This window comes from Grus americana, chromosome 2 (assembly GCF_028858705.1).
Source record: "Grus americana isolate bGruAme1 chromosome 2, bGruAme1.mat, whole genome shotgun sequence".
NCBI classification, from domain to species: Eukaryota; Metazoa; Chordata; class Aves; order Gruiformes; family Gruidae; genus Grus; species Grus americana.
Genome location: NC_072853.1, coordinates 45,091,484 through 45,116,339, shown reverse-complemented (window position 1 = coordinate 45,116,339; position 24,856 = coordinate 45,091,484). Strand labels below are relative to the sequence as shown.

Below are 24,856 nucleotides of genomic sequence, written 5' to 3'. Positions count from 1 at the left end.
AAATGTATTTTAAAAATCACTAGCTACATTTCTACAAGGCATTAGGTTCTGTCAAGAGGGTTAATTGTCTCATGCGTTATATATAATCGTGTAAAAATACCCATTTCTTCTGCCATTTTACTACCCACTTTGTCTTATTAAATGCCAGAGTGTGAACTGTAAATGTTGTTATCTCTACCAAAGCGAGGAGTTCTGAAATAATGCAAACCTTGGCAAACTGTGAACTCTTCACGGGCAAGGTCAGAAGCCTGCTGATAGGCTGAGCATAGGAACAAAATAGGTTTAGCTGCAGTCTTCAACAAACTGTCTCATTCTCTTTCAGCCAAGTCAAAGTGAAAAGACCGGGTTGGCAAGAGGGACCTAAAAGGCAAGAAGCCTTATAACTGAGTAAAGAAGCCACTCAGAAGCTGTGAACAGGACTTTTAGGGGAAGGAAAACGAGGAAAGTAATGAGCTTCAACAAGTATACCATATACTGATGATGAGAATATAAATTCTGTTATGAGGTATTTTTCTTCCAGCACCTGCTAATGGTGCAAATAGAGACTTTAGATGGGAACCAAAACTATAGATGTCTCAATCCAAATCTTAAACTGAATTTGTAAGAGTTATGGTTTGCAGTTCCTTTCCCAAAGAAGGCTGAAGAGGGAGGAGGATGCCTCAATTGGAACATACCTGCTAGTGAAATCTCTTAAGTAGGCAGAGAAATTACATAAGAAAGCTGCCAAACTTAGTGAAATGTGGAATCGGAGAGTGTGGATAAGATGATTTGCCACAGGCCAGGAAGATCTACAATAGCACCTCCTGTGAATGAGGAAAACCTCGCTAACAAGAGGTTTCTACTCACAGGTCATCTTCGTAGAGAAATGGTCCCTTCTCAGGCAGTGATGCATTGCAACGCTGCCCGCAGTAACTGAAATTTCAAGCCTAATGACAGAGTGGAGAAAAAATAAAATGAAAACCTGGCAGGCTGGAAAAGCTGTGAGATTAATGATCACCCTTCCCATGAGGAAGAGATGTATTGGTCATGAGTGACTCACTCCTGTGTGTGATGAAAAATTCGGTCTAGTGACCTAACTGAACCTAACATTGTAGGAAGCCTTCTGTCTCCCAGGAGCTTAAATCTGAGGGATGTTGCCAAAGCCATGTAGCCAAATGACAATTAACTGGGACTGCTCATTCATGTGGGCATGACCAATTTCACTGTGACTCTAAGCAGATCAAAAGTGACTACGAGACCCGTGGAGGGAGACTGAAGGGTCAGAGGTGTTGTAATGTGCTAGTCAGTCCTCCTGGTCATGCAGGAAAAATGTGTCCTACAATGCTCATATGCAGAAGCAGTGTGACCAAAGAGGACTTTGGCTTCTTTGACAATAGCATGAACTTGCAAGGAAAATGGAACTGCTTAGCCTGAAGAAAAGAATGTTTCAACTTTAGAAAAAGTACACAAAGAGCAGGCAGTTTCTTCTTTGTTTCTGTGATGGATTACATGAGAAGTAATGGGCTTAAATTGCAACCAGAGTCTGTTTTGATATAAAGAAAACTTCCGATGCTAAGTAGAGCTGTACTTGCTAATAGATTGACTCATAAAGCATTGAGAGTGCCATCATGGCAGAACTGTACAAATGGGTTGGGCAGACAACTTTGATCTACTGAGTTGTTTTTCAGCCATATATTTCTTTTCATTTGTATTATCATAGAATGAACATATTCATATCAGTGCTTGCAACTACATTCAGAAATGCTATAGTAAGACAAACTATGGCTACCATTAGACTAAAGTGTTTCCTCCATTGCTTTGGCATTGTGTGAAAACTTCTAAAGGTAAATACTATATACTAGATATTGTATTGTCTAAATGTTATGTTGTAATTAAATTGTAAGTGAAAAGTAAAATTGATATTGGAGTTATCTACATAATTTAATTTCCTTGAGAAATCAGAAAGTATGAAATCTGATGTTTTAGACCAGGAGAGACTTATAGACAAATTTTTAAAAATTTAATAATCTGGTTTCTGCTGGAAGAATGACATGGGGTTGCTTATTCTGCAGTAATAACTGGTGGACAGAGGGGCTAAGAGCTGCAGACCTGTTAACCATCTAAACCAGATAATCAACCATTTGATTGATTGTCTGAGTTTAGATAATTATTCCCATTTAAACCCATCCTTGTCACATCACCTCAAGTGCTGTGTCACTCTTACACTAGGTACATACAGTACGTATTCATTTTTTTATTTGATTTTTCCTTCATGACTTTAATTCCCTTATTAGCTGCTATGAAGTACCAAGATTATAGCATAAATGCTTTCCAAACGACAAAAACAGACTTGTTTTTTTCTATATGTGTACTTTCTTATCATCATCCAAGTTGCATAACAAGCACAAAAATTATATGCATTAAACATCAGTCTTGCGTACTACATTTACCCTTGTAAACTATATATCAGCTTTGAAAAAAATTATTTCACCTCCAAAAAAAATCTGACTAAATAAATGGCATTTCTTAATCATATATAGCACACTTGTTAATAAGATTATTTTCCTCTTCAATAGTTTGTATATTCAAGCATATCTCATGGGTTATTGTACAGACAGATGTGTATTACTGCCATGATTTTGTGAAGGAGAGTTAGCCAGGGTTTTCTTCACTGTGTTCGTACTTCAAAATCTGGTTCTTTGCTTTGCTTTAACCTCCTTCTTTCAACAAGTGTAAATATCTTGAAGCTCCAGGGTGTTGGTGTTTTGATCTAGAATCATTCTGAGGATAGAATTGCTTCTTTTGCATTTTGTCATCTATTAAACCAGTCATTATGACTTGCTACTCCTACCATATTCTGAACTTTAAATATTATTTTGCTGTGTTCTCAGTCAAACTAAACTAAAGTATAATCACTGAAGCATGTTATTTTAAACTAACTCATGTAGTGAAGTTTGGAAATTTAGGATCCCACAGTAAGTCAATGATAGTCTGTGGAAACGAATAGTACATTTCTAGTGCCAAGCATTATCTTCCAACTATTAAACTTGTTTCCCTGTTGTATCTTTCTTTTAACAGTGAGAGTCCTGAAATTTTAGAATTTATTTCAACATAAGTCCTAATCACTATTGCGTAGAGCAATGTATATAGCAACAGCTAAGTAAAACATTATTGAAAAATAGGGTGAAATTTCAACAAAACTTTCCTTGAATGTTGAGAATTCAGAGAAAAATTCTGGAGGCCTCTGAAAGCTTCTAGAATCTAGTTTCCAGCTATAGAACATATATAAAGTTTATATTTAAAGTATTTTGAATACAAGTGACTTAGAATTCATAATTTTAAAAATATTAGCTAGGCAAATCTGTAATAGTTATATTTCAGATGGAAGTCCGTGATATCTTCAAAGGAAGACTGGATTGATAGTTGCTAGGTACACTACATCTTTACTCAGTAATCTAGGTATGTTTTCTTAACAAGAAGTAAAATGGATTTGAATACCTGTGAAGCATTTAGATGGATTTCCATTGCAAACTGTTTTTCTTTAGTGGATAGTAAAATTGTTTTAAATTGCAAGTGAAAGAGGAACTCAGGAATATATTTCACTATTTTGTGAGTAGATGTTTTACTGATGATTACCTACACCAGCTTTTTTATTCTTAGTGTGATTGATACTGCAGTAATGAGCAACCACTATTATAATGTAAACACAATTATCCACTTGCATTTCATTATCTGAAGCAATACTTCTTATATCTCCTTCTGGGTCATTTTTTTTTTTGTATTTTTTCGATTTTTATTGTTCACAGTCTTTCTAGTAAATCTTCATTAGACAGACGTATGTTTCTCACTTTCAGATGGGACCATAAAAGCTTTTTCAGGCACTGGCTTTCAGTTGTTACCATTGTCTCTTTAATAATATGCATGTTGCTGCTGATATTTTAATTATGGAGATTCACTGTTGTGAAACTGTGTTGTTTGTAACACAAGTACCTTCTTTAAAGAAGCACAATAGCAATATTATCATTAAGGTAATGTTCAAACTTAGGAATAGGTGTTAAATATTGCAGGATTAAATGAAGTCACTCATCTGCTAAATGAACCTTTTTTTAAATTTTAATTTAAGGAAAAGTAATTGCAGTCCTACTATTGGAGCATCACAGATGTGAGAAGACTAGGTTTTGTGCTTTTGTCCTTAGGGGTCCCACTATACTTCCATGTAATAGGCACAAATCTGGTATTTCTTTGTAATATCCATCTGTTACTGCTGTGCTAGTAGTGTTCAATGCATCACTGAATCCTTCGAGAAAGTATATGAAAGAAGTTTGATGGTATGCAGGTTTGTGATCATAGTTCATATGGCCATTTGTCCTTCAATAGTGCTCTTACATGCCAAAAATTGATAAGAACTCTAAATATACAAATCTTTTCTTTCCATACATCAGTTCAAGACATCTGTTAGGAATTATTTGTATTCAACTATTTTGTTTTTCGGGGGAGCATTCCTGATTCCTACTAGCCATCCTTTGTTGTCTCCAAAATTATTTCTCAAATATAAAATCATAGAATAGAATCCTAGAATTATTTTGGTTGGAAAATACCTTTAAGATCATCAAGTCCAACCATTAATCCAGCACTGCCAAGCCCACCACTAAACCATGTCCCTAAGCACCACATCTACGTGCCTTTTAGATACCTCCAGTGACTCAACCACTTCCCTGGGCAACCTGTTCCAATGATTGACAACCCTTTCGGTGAAGAAATTTTTCCTAATATCCAATCTAAACCTCCCCTGGCACAACTCGAGGCCATTTCCTCTTGTCCTATCACTTGTTACTTGGGAGAAGAGACCAACACCCACCTGGCCACAACCTCCTTTCAGGGAGTTGTAGAGAGCGATCAGGTCTCCCCTCAGCCTCCTTTTCTCCAGGCTAAACAACCCCAGTTCCCTCAGCTGCTCCTCATAACACTTGTGCTCTAGACCCTTCACCAGCTTCGTTGCCCTTCTTTGGACACAATTCCAGCTCCTCAATATCCTTCTTGTAGTGAGGGGCCCAAAACTGAACACAGCACTCGAGGTGCGGCCTCACCAGTGCTGAGTCCAGGGGGATGATCACTTCCCTAGTCCTGCTGACCACCCTGTTTCTGATACAAGCCAGGATGCTGTTGGCCTTCTCTGCCACCTGGACACACTTCTGCCTCATATTCAGCTGACTGTCAGCCAACACCCCCAGGTCCTTTTCCAGCCACTCTTCCCCAAGCCTGCAGCATTGCATGGGGTTGTTGTGACCTAAGTGCAGGACCTGGCAATGGGCCTTGTTGCACCTCATACAGTTGACCTCAGGTCATCAACCCAGCCTGTCCAGATCCCTCTGTAGAGCCTTCCTACCCTCAAGCAGATCAACACTCCTTCACAACTTGGTGTTGTCTGCAAACTCACTGAGGTTGCACTCGATCCCCTTGTCCAGATCATTGATGAAGATACTAAAGAGAACTGACCCCAGTACTGAGCCCTGGGAAACACCACTTGTGACCAGCCACCAACTGGATTTAACTCTGTTCATCACAACTCTTTGGGCCTGGCCATCCAGCCAGTTTTTCACCCAGTGAAGCATATGCCCATCCAAGCCATAAGCAGCCAGTTTCTCCAAGAGAATGCTGTGGGAAACTCTGTCAAAGGCTTTACTAAAGTCCAGGTAGACAACGTCCACAGCCTTTCCCTCATCCACTAAGCAAGTCACCTTGCCATAGAAGGAGATCAGGTTAGTCAAGCAGGACCTGCCTTTCATAAATCCATGCTGCCTGGGCCTGATCACCTGGTTGTCCTGTATGTGCCGCATGATAATACTCAAGATAATCTGCACCAAGGTCAGACTGACAGGCCTGTAGTTCCCCAGATCCTCCATCTGGCCCTTCCTGAAGATGGGCATCACATTGGCTAACCTCCAGTCAACTGAGACCTCCCCAGTTAGCCAGGACTGCTGATAAGTGATGGAAAGTGGCTTGGTGAGCACTTCTGCCAGCTCCCTCAGCGCCCTTGGGTGGATTCCATCCAGCCCCATAGACCTGTGTGTATCTAAGTGGTGTAGCAGGATGCTAAACATTTCCCCTTGGATCATGGGGGCTTCATTCTGCTCCCTGTCCCTGTCTTCCAGCTCAGGGGGCTGGGTACCCGGAGAACAACTGGTCTTACTGCTAAAGACTGAGGCAAAGAAGGCATTAAGTACCTCAGCCTTTTCCTCATCCTTTGTCACTGTTTCTCCCTGCATCCAGTAAAGGATGGAGATTTTCCTTAGTCCTCCTTTTGTTGTTAATGTATTTATAGAATAATTTTTTATTGTCTTTAACTGCAGTCAGCCAGATTAAGTATCTGCATGTACGGAAGCTCACCAAAACATGCAAGCTCTCCGTATACTTCATACAATGGGCTACTACAAAGGTAGTCAGAACAAGAATTTGAAAGGAAGCTTGTAGAATTGTAGGACTACTTTCCAGATGAGACCTCAATACTATCTCAGGCCTTTCTTTCTCTGCCTATATGTAGGATTCAAAGGAAAACTTTTGGTTTCCAGATGGATTAAGATGATCCACAAGAAGTATAAGTGCTAATGAACCAGAACAATGATCCATCTAGTCCTGTGTCTTGCAATAGCAAAAGTATAGTTATATTTCCCTTTGTCTTTCCAGTCAGCTGCTACTTTGGAACTTCTTCAGTCAGCTGATAAGGGACTTCCTGAATTATGACTACGGTGTCTTAGATCTTTTTTCCTAATCTGCATTAATGGAAGTTGAACAAGAATAGAATTTCACCCCTCAGCACCTGTTTTTTTTTAACATGAAGTAGGTAGTTCCTACTAGCTTCAGTTCAGCTTTCATAATGCTTCTTGCATCTTTGCCTTCAGAACAGAATTTGTTTACTAGCTTCTTCTTTTGTCTCCTTTTGTGATACTCCTGATTTTTTATTGCTCTGGATAAACACATCTTTCCAAAGAATGTTCACAGAGTGCCTGCCTGCCTTTCTTACTGTAGTATCTGCCAGGGTGTTTTATTTAAAAATCTTATGTGCATATATGTTTCCAGTGTATCGTACTGGTGTCCTCTGATGAAAACAAATGTTATTCATTTGCGTCAGTAACATAGTGTTGTGTGCTGTGATTGCACTTAATAAATAATAGTATTACAATAAGTTCAGTAATGTTATGGAAGACAGAAGGAACATTTATCTTTTAGATAATCTATCAAGTAAGAGAAGATATTTTTTTTCTCTTCATTTGTGAAAAATGTTTACATTTAGATTTTGATTCTTAAGGATTGGTGGATCTGGATCATCTGCAGATTAAATTTTACTCAGTGTATTTTGTAACATGCTGGGAAGAACAATGTTGGCTAACATTTTTCTTTCCATGTTCTCAAGTCAATGTCTCATGGTCTTAAAGATCAGTGACTTCTGCTGCCTAATTTTAGAACTTCTTTGGTTTTTGTGTTAAAAGCCAATATTTATGCATGTGAATGATAAACATTTAGGGTGTTCCTAAAACTAATCACACTTAACAATTTTTAGGTAGAACTGAACACCTATGATGCAGTTTGCAAATTATACTGTAATTAAAAATAATGCATTTCAATAAATCATCACCATATTACCTGACAGATAAACATGAGTGTTTTAATTCATCGAAGTTACAACACTTAAAACAACTATGCAATGCAGGTGCTTAGATTGTACTTTAAAAATGACCTGGAAATTTGTGACTGAGAAAAAGATGTTTGAATCATTTATTTACATTTCCCAAGAACATTTAAAAGTACACGAGGCTCCTAAGGTACTTTATTTCTGTTAAAAAAATTAATCTCTCTATAGGAAGTAAACAAAAATACAATCAAAGTATTTAATATGTAATTGTAAATTGCCTCTAAAGAGATATTTTCAGTATTTTGTTTAAAATAGTAAAATCTCTTTTTCTTAACAATGTTCTTTCATAACTTAAATTTTTCACAGTGTTGGCTGTAATCTTTGCTTAAACTAGAAGGAAATACACAGTTTTGAGAAGGATTTTAATAGCCCTTACTAACACAGTGATTTATCATACTGGAGTATTTCATGTCAGATTTAGGAATAAATCTCAAAAATCTTGATATCACTTTTTTTCTGTCAAAAACCTGTGTTTTTCATCCATCTCTTCTTTTAAGAAATCATGTAAGGTCATTGGTATCTTATAAAGTATGGGTTCATTATATTTTAATACTTTGTCCACCAAATGTCCTAGCTCCTCTAATGCTTCCCTTTAACTTTTACATTGAAGAAAGGAGGAAACTGAAGCTGATGCACATCCAAGAAGGGAAGCTGCAAATGTTCTTCTGACACTTTTGATTCATGATACATTTGAAAACCAACTGAAATTGTTTGCCAGCATGTTCTTGACAATGAGAATTATTGATAGCGAAACTGTGGGATGTCAGTGACAGACTTCCAGACTTGCTCAGTATTTGCATGAAGAATGCAAAGAGGTTACCACTGCAGCAAACAGTCTGTTCTTAAAGTCTGAAAAACACAGTGCCGCTCACATCTCTGCATGTAGTTGTTTAGAGATGATACTGTAAATAGATATCATACCTTTAGTTGAAGCAGTGTAAATGTTACATTTGTGGTTTCAGGACTATACAATTGATTCCCAGTTGATGATGTCTTTATTTTAAAGATGTGTTTTACTCATCTACCCATAGCTACAAAAACAATTGTGAAAAGTTAACATAAGAGAGCAAAAAATATATTCTAGGTATTAAGTATCTGTCATGAATGCACGTGGTAGATTTACTAGGTTTGCTCAAAAGCTTTCAGAGCGTATGCTTAAAAAAAAAAAAGAACATTTTTATTCTACTAATGACAAGAATGGGTAAGTTCCATGCTTAATTCTCCTTGTATTGGACACTTTTGTGTCAGAAAGCTCCCTTTACTACAGGATCTTTTCTTTTTTCTTTTCTTTTCTTTTCTTTTCTTTTCTTTTCTTTTCTTTTCTTTTCTTTTGGAAGTGTCTAATATATGTCTCTAAAATCAATGTTGTGGGTTTTTTCTTCTAATGACTGAGTATTAATCTATTTCTTTATTCATTTTTATAGATAAAAAAAATCAACAGGAATTTTCCCGTAAACCAGCAGGTAAGAAAAAGAAAATTTGAGGTTTTTTCATTTATAATTCTCATTTCAACTGCATTTAATTGTATAGTAGCTATGCATTATTCTAGCTTAAGAATTCTCACTTGATTTTCTTTCAAGAGTACTTTACTGGATCAAAATGGGTATTTTTTTCTAAAGTCAAAGGGAACTGGAGTGTTTGGTCAAGTAAGACCATGCCTAATGTTTTCAAATGAACCTGTTTAATGCATGCATATATATATATATATATATATATATAAAAAGTTTTCTTCAGATTGCATCTTACCCATTTTACTATAAAATGGGGAATGGGATTGTTATGCTTTACAGAATTAGCTAGTATCCATCAATGTTCTAAAATTTTAAAAATGTATAAATTCTATTGTCCAAATGAAGGCATAACAAAATAAGATTTGCACAATGTAGTGGAGCAGGCTGGAAGCAGAATTTGGAACAAACTGAATCATCTGTTTCCAAGTTCGTCCATTGGTAGTCTCATATTACTGGAAGGCACTGCAATGTCTTAATAAAAGGGGAGGTAGATTCCTTGAATAGAGATGGTTTCTTGCACAATTGCTGCTCTTCTCTGCAACTGTGTATCAGGTTATTGGATCCATGGGACTAAGGGATAGAGCTGTATGTCTTGAGAAATCTGTTCTTTCCATTTTTTTTTTTTAATTTTATTTTTATTTTTAAAGAAGCAAATCTATGGCGAGTTCAAAGTTAAAAGCTGAAATTCTGAAGTTCTAGTTGCCAGAGACCACAGCAAAAATGGACAACAGCCATACCTCATCAAAAGGATCAGCATGTATTTTAGAAAACTATGTAAGAAAAGAATAAATAAAAATATTCAGGATAAAGCTCAGTACACTCTAAAGAATAATTTGGAAAATAGTCTATTCCCATACTACAGTAATGCCATTAATTGTTCTGTGATATAGCACAACAACAGTTGAAAAATGTGACCATTTTGTGGTGGGCAGAGTGCATGTCTAGTAAATTAAACCAGTAAATTAAGTATGCATGTGCTGTGTATCACAATTACATAATGGGGATTTCTTTTTAAGAAACTTACAGTAAGAGGAAACACAGAAATGTGATTCATCGTAAGAACAATTTACTTCCTTGTAGAAGGAGAGAAATACGTACAGGACTGAGCTGTAAACTTGCCTTCAAAAGGACAGATTTGAGGAAGAAAAGTGCTTTCAACTCCCTTACACCACAGCTTCAGTCAGTCAATATATTTCTTGGTTCTCTATCTCTGGTCCAACTTCATTAATATGGAATTATTAATATGGAATTATGCTGAGTGTAAACCACAAGGGAGAGGGTATTACTATTTTGTTTGCTGCTTGCTTAATGAGAAGGTCCACAAATCATAATAAATGAATGATAATAATAATAACAACAAAACCAACAACAACTATATAAGTATGTATAAATGAAGTTAGAATAAATAAAACATAATAAACAATTAGATACATTTTTATTTGCCCTTAGTTCTCATTTCTTCATCAGCACTACAGTTACTCAGATTTTTAGATACTTTCATCTCTTGTTTCCTGAAGTCACAGAAAGGAAGTGGTTTGTCACATTCAGCAGTTGAAGATAACACTTGTATTTGGGCATTTTCAGAACAGTTTCTATAACATCAATTGCTGGCAGTGGCAAAGAAATGCTCCTATCTCAAAAGAAGGAAGGACAAAATGCCTAGTAAACAAAAAATAGTTAATGAGCTCCATTTTCACTATGATTTATTCTGAGCTTATCTCTTTGCTTTTATTACTAAAAAAAAAAAAAAAGATAACAACAATATAAACAACAGTTATAACGTCCCACCAGGCTAACATATTGATTCAGTGATCTCTGCTAGTTTGGAACTCTTGGTATGTATGGTCAGTAAGGCATTTTCCTCTTCAGTAGAATTGCAGTGGAAAACAAAAATAACTTTCTTGGCTTGAATGGCTTGTTGGTCATGGTATCTGTTAGGGCAGCCTACAATTAGTGCATTCTTCTCTCATCAACATCAATCATTACATTCCAAAAGAATTACCGTGGAGCATTTCAAGAAAGTCAGCCAAAAGATCAAACTGAAAAGAGAGAGGCTGATGTGATGAGCAGTGAGACTGAAAAGGTCTCACTGCCATCAAATATTGGAAAAGAAAAAGGTTTATTGATCTGTGGATGTCTTGAAATTTAAGGGAACATTAATTTCAAAAACAGACTCCCTTTTGCGTTTACGTTATGTAAAGAAGGTTGCATTTTTTTATTGTAGAAGGAGCTAGGAATTATTACCAAAAGATAAGTTAAATAAGGTATTTTTGAGAAAAGTCCAAAAAGACTACACAGATGTAAGGTTAATTTCTATCTTGTGATATGCAGCAGACATTAACATGATATGCAGGGAAGGAACAAGCCTTTTCACTTATTACATTAACACATCATTATTTATTGGAACATTAAATTATCATCTGGAATACTTTTGTCATCTATGTATTTATTTTAATAAAATACACTTCTGTCTAAGAGGTTGAATAGCTAGTTTTAACTTCTTTCTGCAAGCACATCATGACCCTGGACTCTGAAGTCAATCTGATTGGGATTTTACTTCTAGATTTTTTTCTTACCATGCATTTTGCCTAAAATGATTAGTACAAACTACAAGCATGTTATCTGTTTAGATGGAAATGCCTGTATGTCTTATTGTACGCCCTATGCATCTTGTTCAATAAAAAAACAGTAGTAAGACAAACTCTGACAGTTTCTAAGCACCTATAATGAAACATTTTCAAACTTAGTTTACTGAACAATATCTATTGACTAAGAATTTTTAGAGTACCATCTTTAATCAATATAGGTGGAAAAGGTTTGTAAGATCATGTGGCTTTTCAGTTCTTCCTCAGTGACAAAATTTCTACAGTATATTTTACATTTCTTCTGTGTATATCTAAAAGATTCCTGATAAACACCAATAAATTTAAGTATTTAACATTTCCTCTCCAATATTGTCCTTTTGCTAAACATCCAGTTACTAAAGGGATTCAAATCTTTCTCACATTTAGATATTACTAGTATCAAAATTGTATGTGGAGGTTTGGGTTTTATACCTTTGTCTATCTAAGTAAAATTTTCCACAGAATTTTCCATCAACAGTGGCAACATTGCAAGTTAATCTTTTGGCTGCAGTCTTCATCTTATTATGCTTAAAAAAAAAAAAAGAAAAGCATACTTAATTTCACTTAATGAATACCCATGGGGCTTTTTATAAGCACTAGCAGGGTAATTGAAGGTTATTTTCACTTAGAATTTTTGTGTATATATGTGCATATATATATATATAAAAAATGAATATGTATGTATGCATCAGTATGTACATATATACATGTGGATTTTAATTAGTTGTTAAAGGTAAAGAGGGGAAGGCAGTTGTCAGACTAGAGTCAAGGAACCAATTCAGTTAGAATTCATTTATGAATATATTCTTGATTTGAAGAAGAAAATATTGGCACAGCCAGGTCCATTGGTATTACAATGAGGAAACAAATGAACCTATATAGATGTGCAAGCTCCTGTAACACCGACAGTGTTATCCAAATGTCTCAATGTTGCAATAAGTTAAAAAGAGAAGAGAAAAAGTGATTAGAAAAGGCTGTACATAATGTAGCAGCTTTCCTTTAAGGCAGTAATTGTGAAAGTAGGTTTGTCTGGAAAATTATTAGAAAGAAAAGATACATTTATTGGAAATTAAAAGTTCAAAGGTGATGAGTATTGATAAGAAAGTGATAATTATATGGACAGCATGAAGCAATAAGAGTTTTGAGAATCATAGAATGGTTTGGGTTGGAAGGGACCTCAAAGATCATCTAGTTCCAACCCCCCTGCCATGGGCAGGGACACCCTCCACTAGACCACGTTGCCCAAAGCCCCATCCAACCTGGCCTTGAACACTTCCATCCACAACTTCTCTGGGCAACCTGTTCCAGTGCCTCACCACCCTCACAGTGAAGAATTTCTTCTCAATATTTTTCAGCTTAAGGCCATTACCCCTTGTCCTGTCCCTACACACCCTTGTAAACAGTCCCTCTCCAGCTTTCCTGTAGGCCCCTTCAGGAACTGGAAGGCTGCTATAAGGTCTCCCTGGAGCCTTCTCTTCTCCAGGCTGAGCAACCCCAACTCTCTCAGCCTGTCCTCACAGGAGAGGTGCTCCAGCCCTCTGATCATCAAATGGTATTAATGCATTTAATAGGGGTGGAAAGATGATGAAAAAATGCTGGAAGAGTACCACACAGACAAAATATTGTTGAAGAAGACTGTAGGAGAAGGTGGAAATAAAGTTCCCCCTTTCTGAGCTGGCAATGATGAAAAGAACACTTGAAAGTGTTAAAAAATTAGTAAATTGGTTGTATTTCCTATATAGGCACTGTATGCACAGGCTACATATAGTACCTTCTAAGAGAACATCAGCAAGTAGTTGACAAAAAAAAAAAGAAAACATAATGCATATTTTAAATATGCACTAAAAATAATACTATGTCATAGATAGAATTTCCATAATTCCAGAGGAAAAACAATAAAGACCTCATAGCAGAGAGGCACAAAGAATAGAACATTTCAAGGTTTCAGCCAGAGGCTTCTCTATTTGATCAGCCAAGATGGGAGAGGAAACACAGGCATGTTTCCTTTTCTTGGAGCTCATCACTGCTCTTCAGCTGTTACACTGATTACAGCAAATGTCAGCTCCTGTGAGAGCCATCATTTGGCAGGTGAGTTCTGAAAGGTGGCATCGACTTCCCTGCTAACCCTTTCCAAACAATGGGAAAACACACCCTACTTTAATAAACTGTGCTGTTGTATCGAGGACAAGCACTGCCCGTTCCTTTTCAATTCCCAGTCTTTACATTAGCCCCCATGAGTTTGTGAATGTTCTGATCTCAGCTGAAAATGGATTTGATAGCATCTAGGGAAAGCACCATTAGATGATAGTCTTTCTTACAAAATCTGATCCTTCTCAGGCTGGGAAACCAAATGTATTGCCTCCAGCTACTGGAGATTTTACTACACATTATAACCTTCATTTGCTTTTTGGGTTTTATTGGGATTTGGCATTTACTGATTGCCATGCCAGGAGGATGAATTGGTTACATCTGTTTTAGCTACGCAGTGGAATTCAAGGTTTAGATCTAAATCTTAGTCTGGCCTTCAGTTCACCTCCTCCTGTCCCTACATGTACAAGTAACTACAATGTTTATAAATTGCAGTTGGGAAAGTGGTCACTTTCTGATTGCACTTTTAACTTATTTTACGCCACAAGCTAGTGGTACAAAGCAGATTCCCTGGCAAACCCAGGGAGCTGATTTGCCATTTTATTGGGTTCTGGCTGTTCACATACGTGTTCACAAATGCAATAAATAGCCTCTTGCTTCTTTACTACACAAAGTCAAGTCTCAAGGTTTCACATGAAACAGAGAATAGAATATCTTAGCAGAGCAATGTATTTAAAACTTTCTTTTCCCATGCTGTATGTCTCATCTCTATTAAGATGAATTCAAAGGCTATAACCCTCCACCTTTCATCAAGGCTGAATTCACTAAAAAAGGATAATGGGGAAGAATGCTTTAATCCTTTAAGTTGAACACTATTTCACTTCTATCCACAGGCAGCATGAGCATTTTTGAAAGATTTGTCTTGTCTCTGTAGAAGATAAGCTATTCTCGTTAAATAATTTTAATTTTCATTTTTGAGAAGAATCTTTCCCTCTAGAATTTTCCAGTATTTATGGGAAAAGAATTGGTAGATGTCTTGTTCAAAGTTAACGGTTTATAATGAAAATTATATGAGAATGAGACAGAGAGTGTTTCCATCTCCACAACTGTGTTTAACTCAGTTTTAAAGCATCATGGCATAATGAACTGATGCCACACTTAGGCAAGAAACTGGGGTATAGTTGTGCATGTCAGATTCTGCAGCACTCAGTTGTCATGAATCCATTGTTTTGCAGGCATATTTACATTCTTGATGACGTTCACAAATATGCCTAGATATGCCCACTTTCTCTTGCTTTTGATGTAATTTAATAAAAACAACTACATGCAGCTGTACTAGATCAGCTATGTAATGTCGCCTCATATTCTGGCTTAACAGGGTGCTGTTCAGCTTGATTAAAGTTTTGCAGTTAGAACAAACTCATTTAAAATAACTTCTAAAAATTCAGCTCAGTGAGTTTATTTAATAAAACCTAACTTATAAATGCTGTAGAAAGGTGAATACACGTAAATGTCACGGTGGTTGGCTTGCCTGTCACTCAAGGCAACGTCCTTTGCTGCAGATGTGTTGCATCTCTGTTACACTTAAATAGGTGAATTGCATTGCTCAGCTGGACTGATAGGACAACATCTGTTCTAGTGATAAACATCTCTATGAAACACAACACACACCATTTTATTTTATTTTTTTAATTGCAGAATAATAACCTCCAAGATAACATTGCTATGGTACTAATATTTTTAAAGTTGAATGATTAAACAGAGCGTTCTACTGAAAGATGACATGTCCTCAAAATAAATCAAGTCATTACTCTAGAAGTACATTAAGGACAGTGTTTTTGTTCCCCTTCCTTGGGTGTATTTTTTTTGTTTTTTTATTATTATTTTTTCTTCTTGATTTTGCATGACTGTTGAATTAATTATTTTTCAATATGTCATTACTGTAGTTCCTCAGAGTAGCCATTCTGCAGCTCTTGACTGACAGTTATTGAACTTTCAGGTCCTATGGTACATCTGCTCTATCACCATCTGTTGTCACAGGAAGGATTTGATCAAGCTTATTTTGAAGGAAAATCTCTAGAATGAAGCTTCTATTGTTAAATGTTTATAGAAACACACAGGGGGAGCTGAGTTCTTGCTGTTAAATTAAGCAGAAGTGCACGATAGGGTGTAAATTATGCCGTGCTAATTCCCTGCACTGTATTGTCAGGCATCTATGGCACTCAGCATGGCTTATTACTCCATAACATAAACCCTTGAAAGGCTTATGTTGCTTATTTATACTTTATTGAGCTTTCTGTAAAATGCAAGGAATATCTATATCTATATCTAAAAATATGTTTGTTTGGTTTACATGAAATACTTTTCATTGAGTAGTTTCTTTGTTTTAGATGCTTCTGAGGCATTCTCTATTATAAAAACTATGCTTCCTCTGGCCAAGAAAAGGTTTTTCTTCCCTTTACATTGTACTCCAGAGTAGCTTTTGAACTTCAGGACTTAAAAAAGTTTTAGAAGGGCAATACACACTACAGTTAGAGATTTTAGGCTGAGGAAACCATGTTGACTTTTGAGAGGAAGGTCAGACTGCTTCCTGAAGATAGTGGATTACCTGATGAGCTAGATAACATTCATGTTGTGAGTCACTTGTTGCAGTTATTGAATAGCAATGCTTATATCCTAGGGCTGCATACCCTATAGCTCATGAGAGGATGGAAGTAATTTGGACACCTGCTGGAAATTTAGATGATAGAAAAGAGTGATTAGATCAAGTTCTTATTTAAATCTCAACTATAAGTCTCAAGCTGTGTATCAAATAATTTCTGCATGTCCAGCAAATTGAATTTTGCCTTGAGTACGGATTTCATCCTCATTTAAATTTTTTTCTCATTTATCTTCTCTTTTTTTTCTAATACTAACTCATTAGTATAACAAGTATTAGCTTTTTTTTTCCTCTGCAATATTAATATCAGTCCTTGAAAATTGCTTTCAGTAAGGGTAAGTTTTGCATGACCAAATTTAGTCACCACATCTGCGTTAGATCTGTGTTCAGATTTTAGTGAATATCGGGATGAATGTACTGTATTATCCATTAAAGGCTTAAATAGAGCAGATGAATGAGGGGAGTCTAAACACCTTGCTCTACTGTAGACATTTAAAATTGAGTGAAATAAACAGATATGTCCCACAACTAGATGTTATTAAGTGGAATCCTAAATTGATAAACAAATAAACAAATGTTACTTATCTTCTGGTTCTGGAAGAAGACTTACTAGTTATTGTATGTATTTTAGTGACATTTCAAGGGTAGATTACAGTGAGGACTTAGGAATCTGCAGGGAAGTGATGTGATGCCTAGCTGTTACCCATTTGGTTCCTGAAGAATGGAGAACCACTGGGGTAAGATCCAAACCAGCTGGGGTGTAACTTTACCTTGCGCAGCTCTCAGGGACAAATCTGATAGCCCTTCTCTCTTTGTGGCTTGGGGGTCTGAGTCAAACCTTCATTCAGGTCAAGTTCAAAGCTCTGAATGCTTCCACAAAGATTCTTTCTAAGAAATTACTGGAAGTTCCTGCTCTAAATAAATAAATAAATAGATGAATAGATAAATACATATACTTTACGAAATAATATAGTTATGCCTATTTTAGGTGACAGTTGTGGCTTAAAAGTATTCAGCTGGTGAGTGGACAGCTCGATCCACTGCTTTCCAGATTAAGTGTTCTTACCAAATCTTTCACCTTGCTTTACACTCCTCTCAGGTGTGAAAACAGACTCTTTCTGATCCCACAGGTCGTGCGTGTCTTTCTGCGTAGTGCCATAGCTTCAACAGGAGCTGCATACCTCAGCTTTTAGCTTGATGGTTAGGTTAGAAGGTGAAAGATGCAGTTTTGACACACTGACTTTGCAAGTGCTGTAATGTCTAGGTTGCCATAATACGGGTTTTCCCTTCACCCACTACTTTTTACAACAATATGATCTTAACATTTTTTAATAAACCTGACCCTGCCTGTATGCATCCAAGGTTCTTCCAAATCAGACCTCCCCCAGCAGATTTAGGCAGAGGAATCATTGCTTCCTGATTTGTCATAGAGCTTTAACGGGGACGGATACTTGCAGTTCTTCCCAGAAGTATAATTCTGTATCTACAATGAAGTCACAGTGAGAAACCACCAAATTTAAATAGTAATCAAAGGGATTGCTTTTGTTGCATCATTTTATCCCTGTGTTCTATTTATAAGCATGACATAATTAAATCCTGCTTTAAGTCTTTAAACATATTTGGATCTGATATTTTGCAACTTACCCAAGAAATGGTATATGTAAGATAAATAGGACAGTGAAAGGGATACCTGAAATTTAAGAGAGATATTTTGGGAGGAAATTGGATATTTATGTTGTCTGAGACTGAAAACATAAGTAGGAAATATTAAACCAAGAAAGAGGCATTTTTTGTTCTAATAGAATAAACGCTTACATCTTTTTCATGCATTTTATTGTTGGACAGGATTTTTAGCTACTATCCAAACAGGCCAACAAAGCAGGAGGACAGCAAACAAATTTCAGCATCCTTGTTTAGAAACAGATGCCTTGAATGATGCATATGTCCTGTACCTCTCTGCTCTCTGACAAGGAAATAGGAAAAAGAGAGAACTTGAGTCACCATATCCACAAAAGATATAGGTCATCTTTTTTTTTTTACAGTTATACTTAGAAAGATTAAGCATGGGGAATTCCCCCCCCCCCCCCCCGCCCCGTCCTCACCTTAAATCAGGAATTGTTAATATCCATAGCTTACCAGATATGAGTTTGTTCAGTCTGGCCGTTTTGAATGTCTTGTCATTGGAGGCTAAGGCTAGAAATTAAAACATTGCAATGCTTTATTGTAGTGTCTCTTTTATTGCATCAAGTGAACGTAAAAGTTCCCAAGAATGACATTAATTTTAGCAGATTAGTCTGAAGGTGTTCAGTAAGCCTATACACACATTATTCCTTGGGGAACTGTATCATCTAAATAAATTAATTGGAATCAATGAAGCATATACTTTAAGTGTAGATCTTCTATTGAAGGAGCACATGGGACTCAAAAGGCTTAAAGAAAGTATTTTTAATTACAGTTTACTTCAAGAGGAGAGGGGACTGAATATTTCGTTTTTTCTCATTCACTTATTTTACATTTATGCAGATGATCGGTGCTTCATATCATGCCCTGTGAAAGGAAAAATATGTAATCTCTTGAACTTCTAAGAACAGAATTCTGTAGACCATAGATGGTCATTGATCTTTTCCCTTTCATCACAGTAACAGTGTGTTGTACCTGTGATACAGTTGCTACCTGAATTTCAGAAAATGGTTGATGTGTAAAATAGTACAAAGCAATTGACAATATATGGGTTACCTACAAATGAAGAAGAAGAAAAAAAAAGAAAAAAACACCCAAGAAGTGTTAATCACTGAAAATGTCTGAAGGAAAACTGACAATAAAATTCATGGAAAATGTTAAAAAATGTAATTAATTACAGATGCAGAAACATCCCCTAGAAATTCATGATGACACTTTTTTGTCCTTTTAAACAGATATATTTCCTGGAAAGGAGACACTGTTTAGTGAGCAATATCTGTTATATGTTTAGCATATTAGAGAACTTTTGCTTTCAATCTTACTATTTTGGGAAACAAAACTTATTAAGTCCATCCTATTCTGTGACACAGCAAATAGCATTTTAACAGCGGCAAATAGATAACCTATTCTCAGGAGCTGACAACTGAAAAAAAAGAAATATTTATTTATAATACAAAATATTTTCCTTATTGGAACATCTCTCAGCGGCACTGGGTTTAGTACCAAAAAAAGTCCACCTTTATGTATGAAGAATGATTCTGGAAATTGGTGCAATTCTGGAGAGGTGAGAAGGCCTGAAGCGGTGGTTAAACAATGCTCAGGCTGCGAACTTCCGACCAAGGTCCAGACAGACGTTTGGCTTCTTTCTCTAAAACAGGTCTGTACCTGACGTCTCTGGTGGTGTGTAAGTGCTGAGCGTTCAGTCACTCAGTCCAACTGGCATGCTCAGAGTACCCCCGACGTCCAGCAGGATCAAGATACAACAGTATGCAGTTTCTAGCTGCTTTCTTTAAATATACAGCCAGAAGTCATGCTGCTTCCCATTATTTGTTTAACAGCCTACTGTTTACGGTACTTGCTAAACAGAAGCAACAGTCACGCATTGCTCCAACCTATTGCTCCCACCAGCCTACCCTAACTGCGGTAGGTGAAATAATACGGCAGCTTCTCCTTCCCCACCTGATGAAGTAGGCTGCCGTCCAAAACCAACCCCAGACAGTGGGAAAGGAGAGCAAGCAAAAAGGATCCAGACATCTGACACTATGCAAAAAGGCCTTGAAGAAAAGATGCTCTCTCTGAGAGGAGAGACTTCTGGTTATGTATTAATTATGAGTTTACATCCATCAAGTGTTTAATAAAGTTCCTGTAGGTCACTGTCTGCTCTTCAGAGGGCCTTGAACTGTTCAGTCAGGATCTCTCCTTCAGCCACACAGATGGCACCCACAGTGGATTTTTTATGTTGTCTTCTCTGTGACTAAAGGAGCCTTCCTGTCCTTCTGTAGAGCTCTCTGGGGATACAGAGCCTCAGTGTCTAACACTGAAGTTAGAGCTTCATTCAGGACCCAGTCTTAATTTTGGGGCAGTTACATCCTTTATGGGTTGTATCACTGGGTTGTTCATGATAGTGGGACAGTTTGCATAAAAAAAAAAAAAAAAAAAGTGGAGGAAAGCTCTGATATTATTGCAAAATAATTGTTACCCAGTATTCCTTAAAGACTGAGCTTTTCTAGCAAAACTACAAAATCCATGGAAATACTGAGATGCCAGAGACAAGTCAACTATTGACAGGCATCACCCCATTGTCAAAAAATAAAGTGCAACATAAGTTCAATAAATGCTATGAACTCTACTGCTAACTCCCTGTCAGAGGCCATTGGCAAATGACCGGTGAACGTTCCTTAGGATAGCCTAGTTTCAATCTGAACACCAGACAAATTAAATCAGGCTTTATTCTAACGAATAAATAAATAAATAAAGATTTTTAAAATAGTAAAATCTTGTTAAAAATTAAGTTATGAAGATAGACATGAAAACAATATCATGTAGAAGCTACTGAATATCATGTTCTTGATCTAATCATCCCCTAAGGTTTTTCTCAGCTCCTAGAGGAGCTATTTTAGCAGTCGTTTTCTTCTAATATGTTGTCTTTCAGAATAGAATTGCATTCTGGTTCTGTTTCTCAACATACTTATATTTGAATACAACTGTTTGAAAATTAATATTTAAAGTAGCCCCACTTCTCTTTCTTTCTTAGTAATTAATTTAGGAATATTTTTATTTACTTTAAGAGTGTGTAAGAATGCAAGTTATACATCATTACTTTAGTCTTTTACCCACTAGCTTTTCCATTCTGTTTAGAGTCAATTGAATTTCAAGTAATTTCAAGATATTTAGCATCTCTATTCTCATCTGACTTCTCACCTCCTCTTTCCCTTCCTCTTCAATCTTTATAGAATATCAGAGTCCTTCACAAATCATAACCATTCCCCCCAGCCCCATTAACAAGTGAGAAGGGATGATAGGATTCTTCTTTCATTTCTCAATAGCTGTTTATGAGCAATAGAAGAGTCCTACTGTCTTCAGTCTCAAGGGGGTCTTACCTGCAAGCAGTCTGTACTAAAAATTCCTTTCCGGAGTGTATTTTAAGGATGAAAGTCTGAAGTGAGAAGTTTGATACACTACCCCACTGAAAATGAAGATAGATATAAAATTGATGAATTCAGAAAAACTTGGACAGCTACAAATGGATTATGAAATGTGAACTACTACATTTGGTATGTACTACTGTGTGTGCTACTGAAGAATAATGTGGCACTGCAATAAAAAAAATGCTGAAGCTGGTTTGCTAATAGTAAGTCAGGACTATTTTAAAACAGATTCCAAGAAAGGTATTATTGCTTTGAAATCAAAGACTCATAGAATAACAGAATTATTTAGATTGGATGAGTTGTTGTAGGTCATCTGGTCAAAACCCTGCTCAGCTCAGAGAATGACCAACATAAATCAAGTTGCTCTGGACTTTGCCCAGTCAAGTTCTGAATGTATTTAAGAATGGAGATTTCATAACATCTCACACTAAGAGACATAATTCAAAATTTTCTGCATTCTAAGTACTAAAAGACATCAAAGGTGTTTTGATATACAATTTCTTTGCCATAATGCCACAAGATAGTGAATAAATCCCTTTCTGTAGATCTAGCAAGGTACATACTGTGGATTTCAATTGAGAATATTTATTTGTTTTTATAAAAATAATTAGTTTATTTTTCAGGCTATTTTGATGGAAAGTTCAAACTCTGAAGGCAGGTGAGAGAGAAAAGTAGTGACCCATGATGTTGTCTCTATTTAGCTGTAGTAGAAGACGAACACTCCAATTTGTTAAAATCGTAGAATCATAGAATGTTTTGGGTTGGAAGGGACCTTAAAGATCATCTAGTTCCACAACCCCTGCCATGGGCAGGGACACCCTCCACTAGACCAGGTTGCCCAAAGCCCCATCCAACCTGGCCTTGAACACTTCCAGGGAGGGGGCATCCACAACCTCTCTGGGCAACCTGTTCCAGTCCCTCACCACCCTCACAGTGAAGAATTTCTTTCTAACATCTAATCTAAATCAACCCTCCTTCAGCTTAAACCCATTACTGTGGCAAGTTTTATCCATTCAGCTATAATAGTTTCAAAACTAGTCTTCATGAGCCATTCAAAATACACTAAAAATCCTTTTAAAAGAAAAAAAAAATATTGAAAAATCTATAGCTTTCAAAATTCTCTGATAGATGATATGTGGCTAGTAAGTATGAAATAAGCATAAATATAAGCTTGATTTCCTAATGACATTCAGCTCATTAGATTGACATGCAGAAACAGAAAGGAAAGATCTAACTAGGCGTTTCTGTGCCAAATATGTTTCTGATGACATTTTAGAGGTATTTTTTTAAACTTTTTTCATTTAGTAATTTTTTTCATGTGTGATAAATTTGGTGGTTGTCTAGAATTTTTATTTTAAATTAATTTTATGCTGTCAAAAGCAAAATCTTATTTGTCAGATTTTAATCAGTATAATGATTAACTGAAAAGGAAAATGTCACTCCTATTGATGTTGTAAAGTTAGTAATAAGTGACCAATGTGATAGTGAGAATGTCTTGCTTTCAGAATTCTGTTCCTCCTACTTATGATAATTTCTTTATATATATCTTCGAAGTGCACTTTGACTTAAAAGAACATTAGAGGATAAGTGTTGTCTGACGTTTCTCATAAGGAATCACAATGTTATCAATATATGTAAAATTAATGGATTAGTTTACAGTTTCTTATTACCTGATATGAATTGAAATATAAACTGAAGTTTTACTGCATTGATCAAATTTATAGATCAAGAAGAATATTTATCACTGGCTATTTAGAAATTAAGCTTAATTAGAGCTGTTGCTTAATGATCTCAAAAGCTGTGCATTCATTAGACAAAAGATTATTTGGTATAGCTAAACAAATGATGAAATTACCTTAGGGAGTATTCTTTATTGATTAGAACATTAAATTTTTATACTACCTGTTTCTTTTGCCTGTTATTAACTGACACCAGTAATGTTGGTTCACTGAAGAAACTGTGCAGATGCATCAAATACTTCTCATCTGTAGATTTTCATGTTCTGTAGGAGAGCTGTGTGGCCTTCAGTTATTTCTGAGTATTTCATCAGTAGATAAGACTTCATCATTATTTCCATTGTCTTAGGATACTTTGCTACTATGCACTGAGTGGCAGTTGCTGGAGACACTGATGCTCAGAAAGTTTAAGAAGAAAATTCAATAATTAACATTGCTTAAAAGAGACATCTGTACCCCTTAATAGTTGGAAAGATACGCTGACTACACCATACCCAACAGTGTTGCATATCACTTGCCATCATGTTTCTGACTGCACTAGTCATTAATCTTTGAAGGAATATATATTATTATTATTATTATTATTATTATTATTATTTTTGAATTGGCTCTAATAGTTGCTTCATTATGTGCATTTCTGTGAAGGTAAAACATGGTTTCAAAATGTGTTTTAGCTTGTTGCAATAATACAGTCCTTCCCTTGATGCTGTGAGTTCTTAAAATTTAGCAACTTTCCTTGAACATTTATAATTTTTTTTCATAATTAAAAAAAGTTACCAAACCACCAGATGACCTCTCATAGACCTTCTTTCTCACAGCAAAATAAAGGTGCTGGTAAGGAAGAAAAAAACCCCATGTCACTACTTCTCCTGTCACATTCTTTTCTTTCAAAACAATTCATTAACTGAACATGGATCATGACAGCTGAAAACCAGTGGAGTAATGCAGAAAACTGGGTACTGTTTGTACTTTCGAAAATAAACTTTCACCTCTTGATGTCTTTTTCTTTTTTCAGTTACATGCATTGAATTCTTAAAAAAAGAATGAGTTGCTAAAAGGCAATGTAATTCTAGTCTAAATTTATTCACTTATTTTTGGAGATTTTGTTTATACTTATTTTTCTGGGACTATATAAGTAGTAATTGTGTGCTCTGAGAGCTCTGAGAGAGCCTTAAGAACACTTCAAGCTTGTAGAAGTCTTCCTTTGATAATCAGATAGGACAGAAAATAATTGTTTATCAGTATAAATAGCAGAAGATGTTTTTCAAACATTAATAGCTAATTTTATCAGTTTGTAAGTATTGCTATTTAAATGACTAAGAATGGAAAGTAAAAATTTGTTTGCCTAATAATTTTCACCCAGTAGCCATGAATAGCATTGTTTCATGAAATTTTGATTTTGGTTTCATCAGAGGATGAAGCATTTAAATATATTATTTTAAGTCTAAACAGGCTTTTGTA

General features: G+C 36.0%; 1 protein-coding gene across 8 annotated transcripts in view; it reads left to right on the top strand.

Annotated features, from left to right (window-relative positions):
• SNTG1 (syntrophin gamma 1) overlaps positions 1–24,856 on the top strand; it is a 367,033-nt gene that overhangs the window by 275,869 nt on the left and 66,308 nt on the right. For all 8 annotated transcript variants that reach the window (XM_054817571.1, XM_054817569.1, XM_054817568.1 and 5 more), the window contains one exon: positions 9,094–9,132. In XM_054817571.1, coding sequence (XP_054673546.1) covers positions 9,094–9,132 — 39 coding nt within the window. The remainder of the gene's footprint in view (positions 1–9,093; positions 9,133–24,856) is intronic.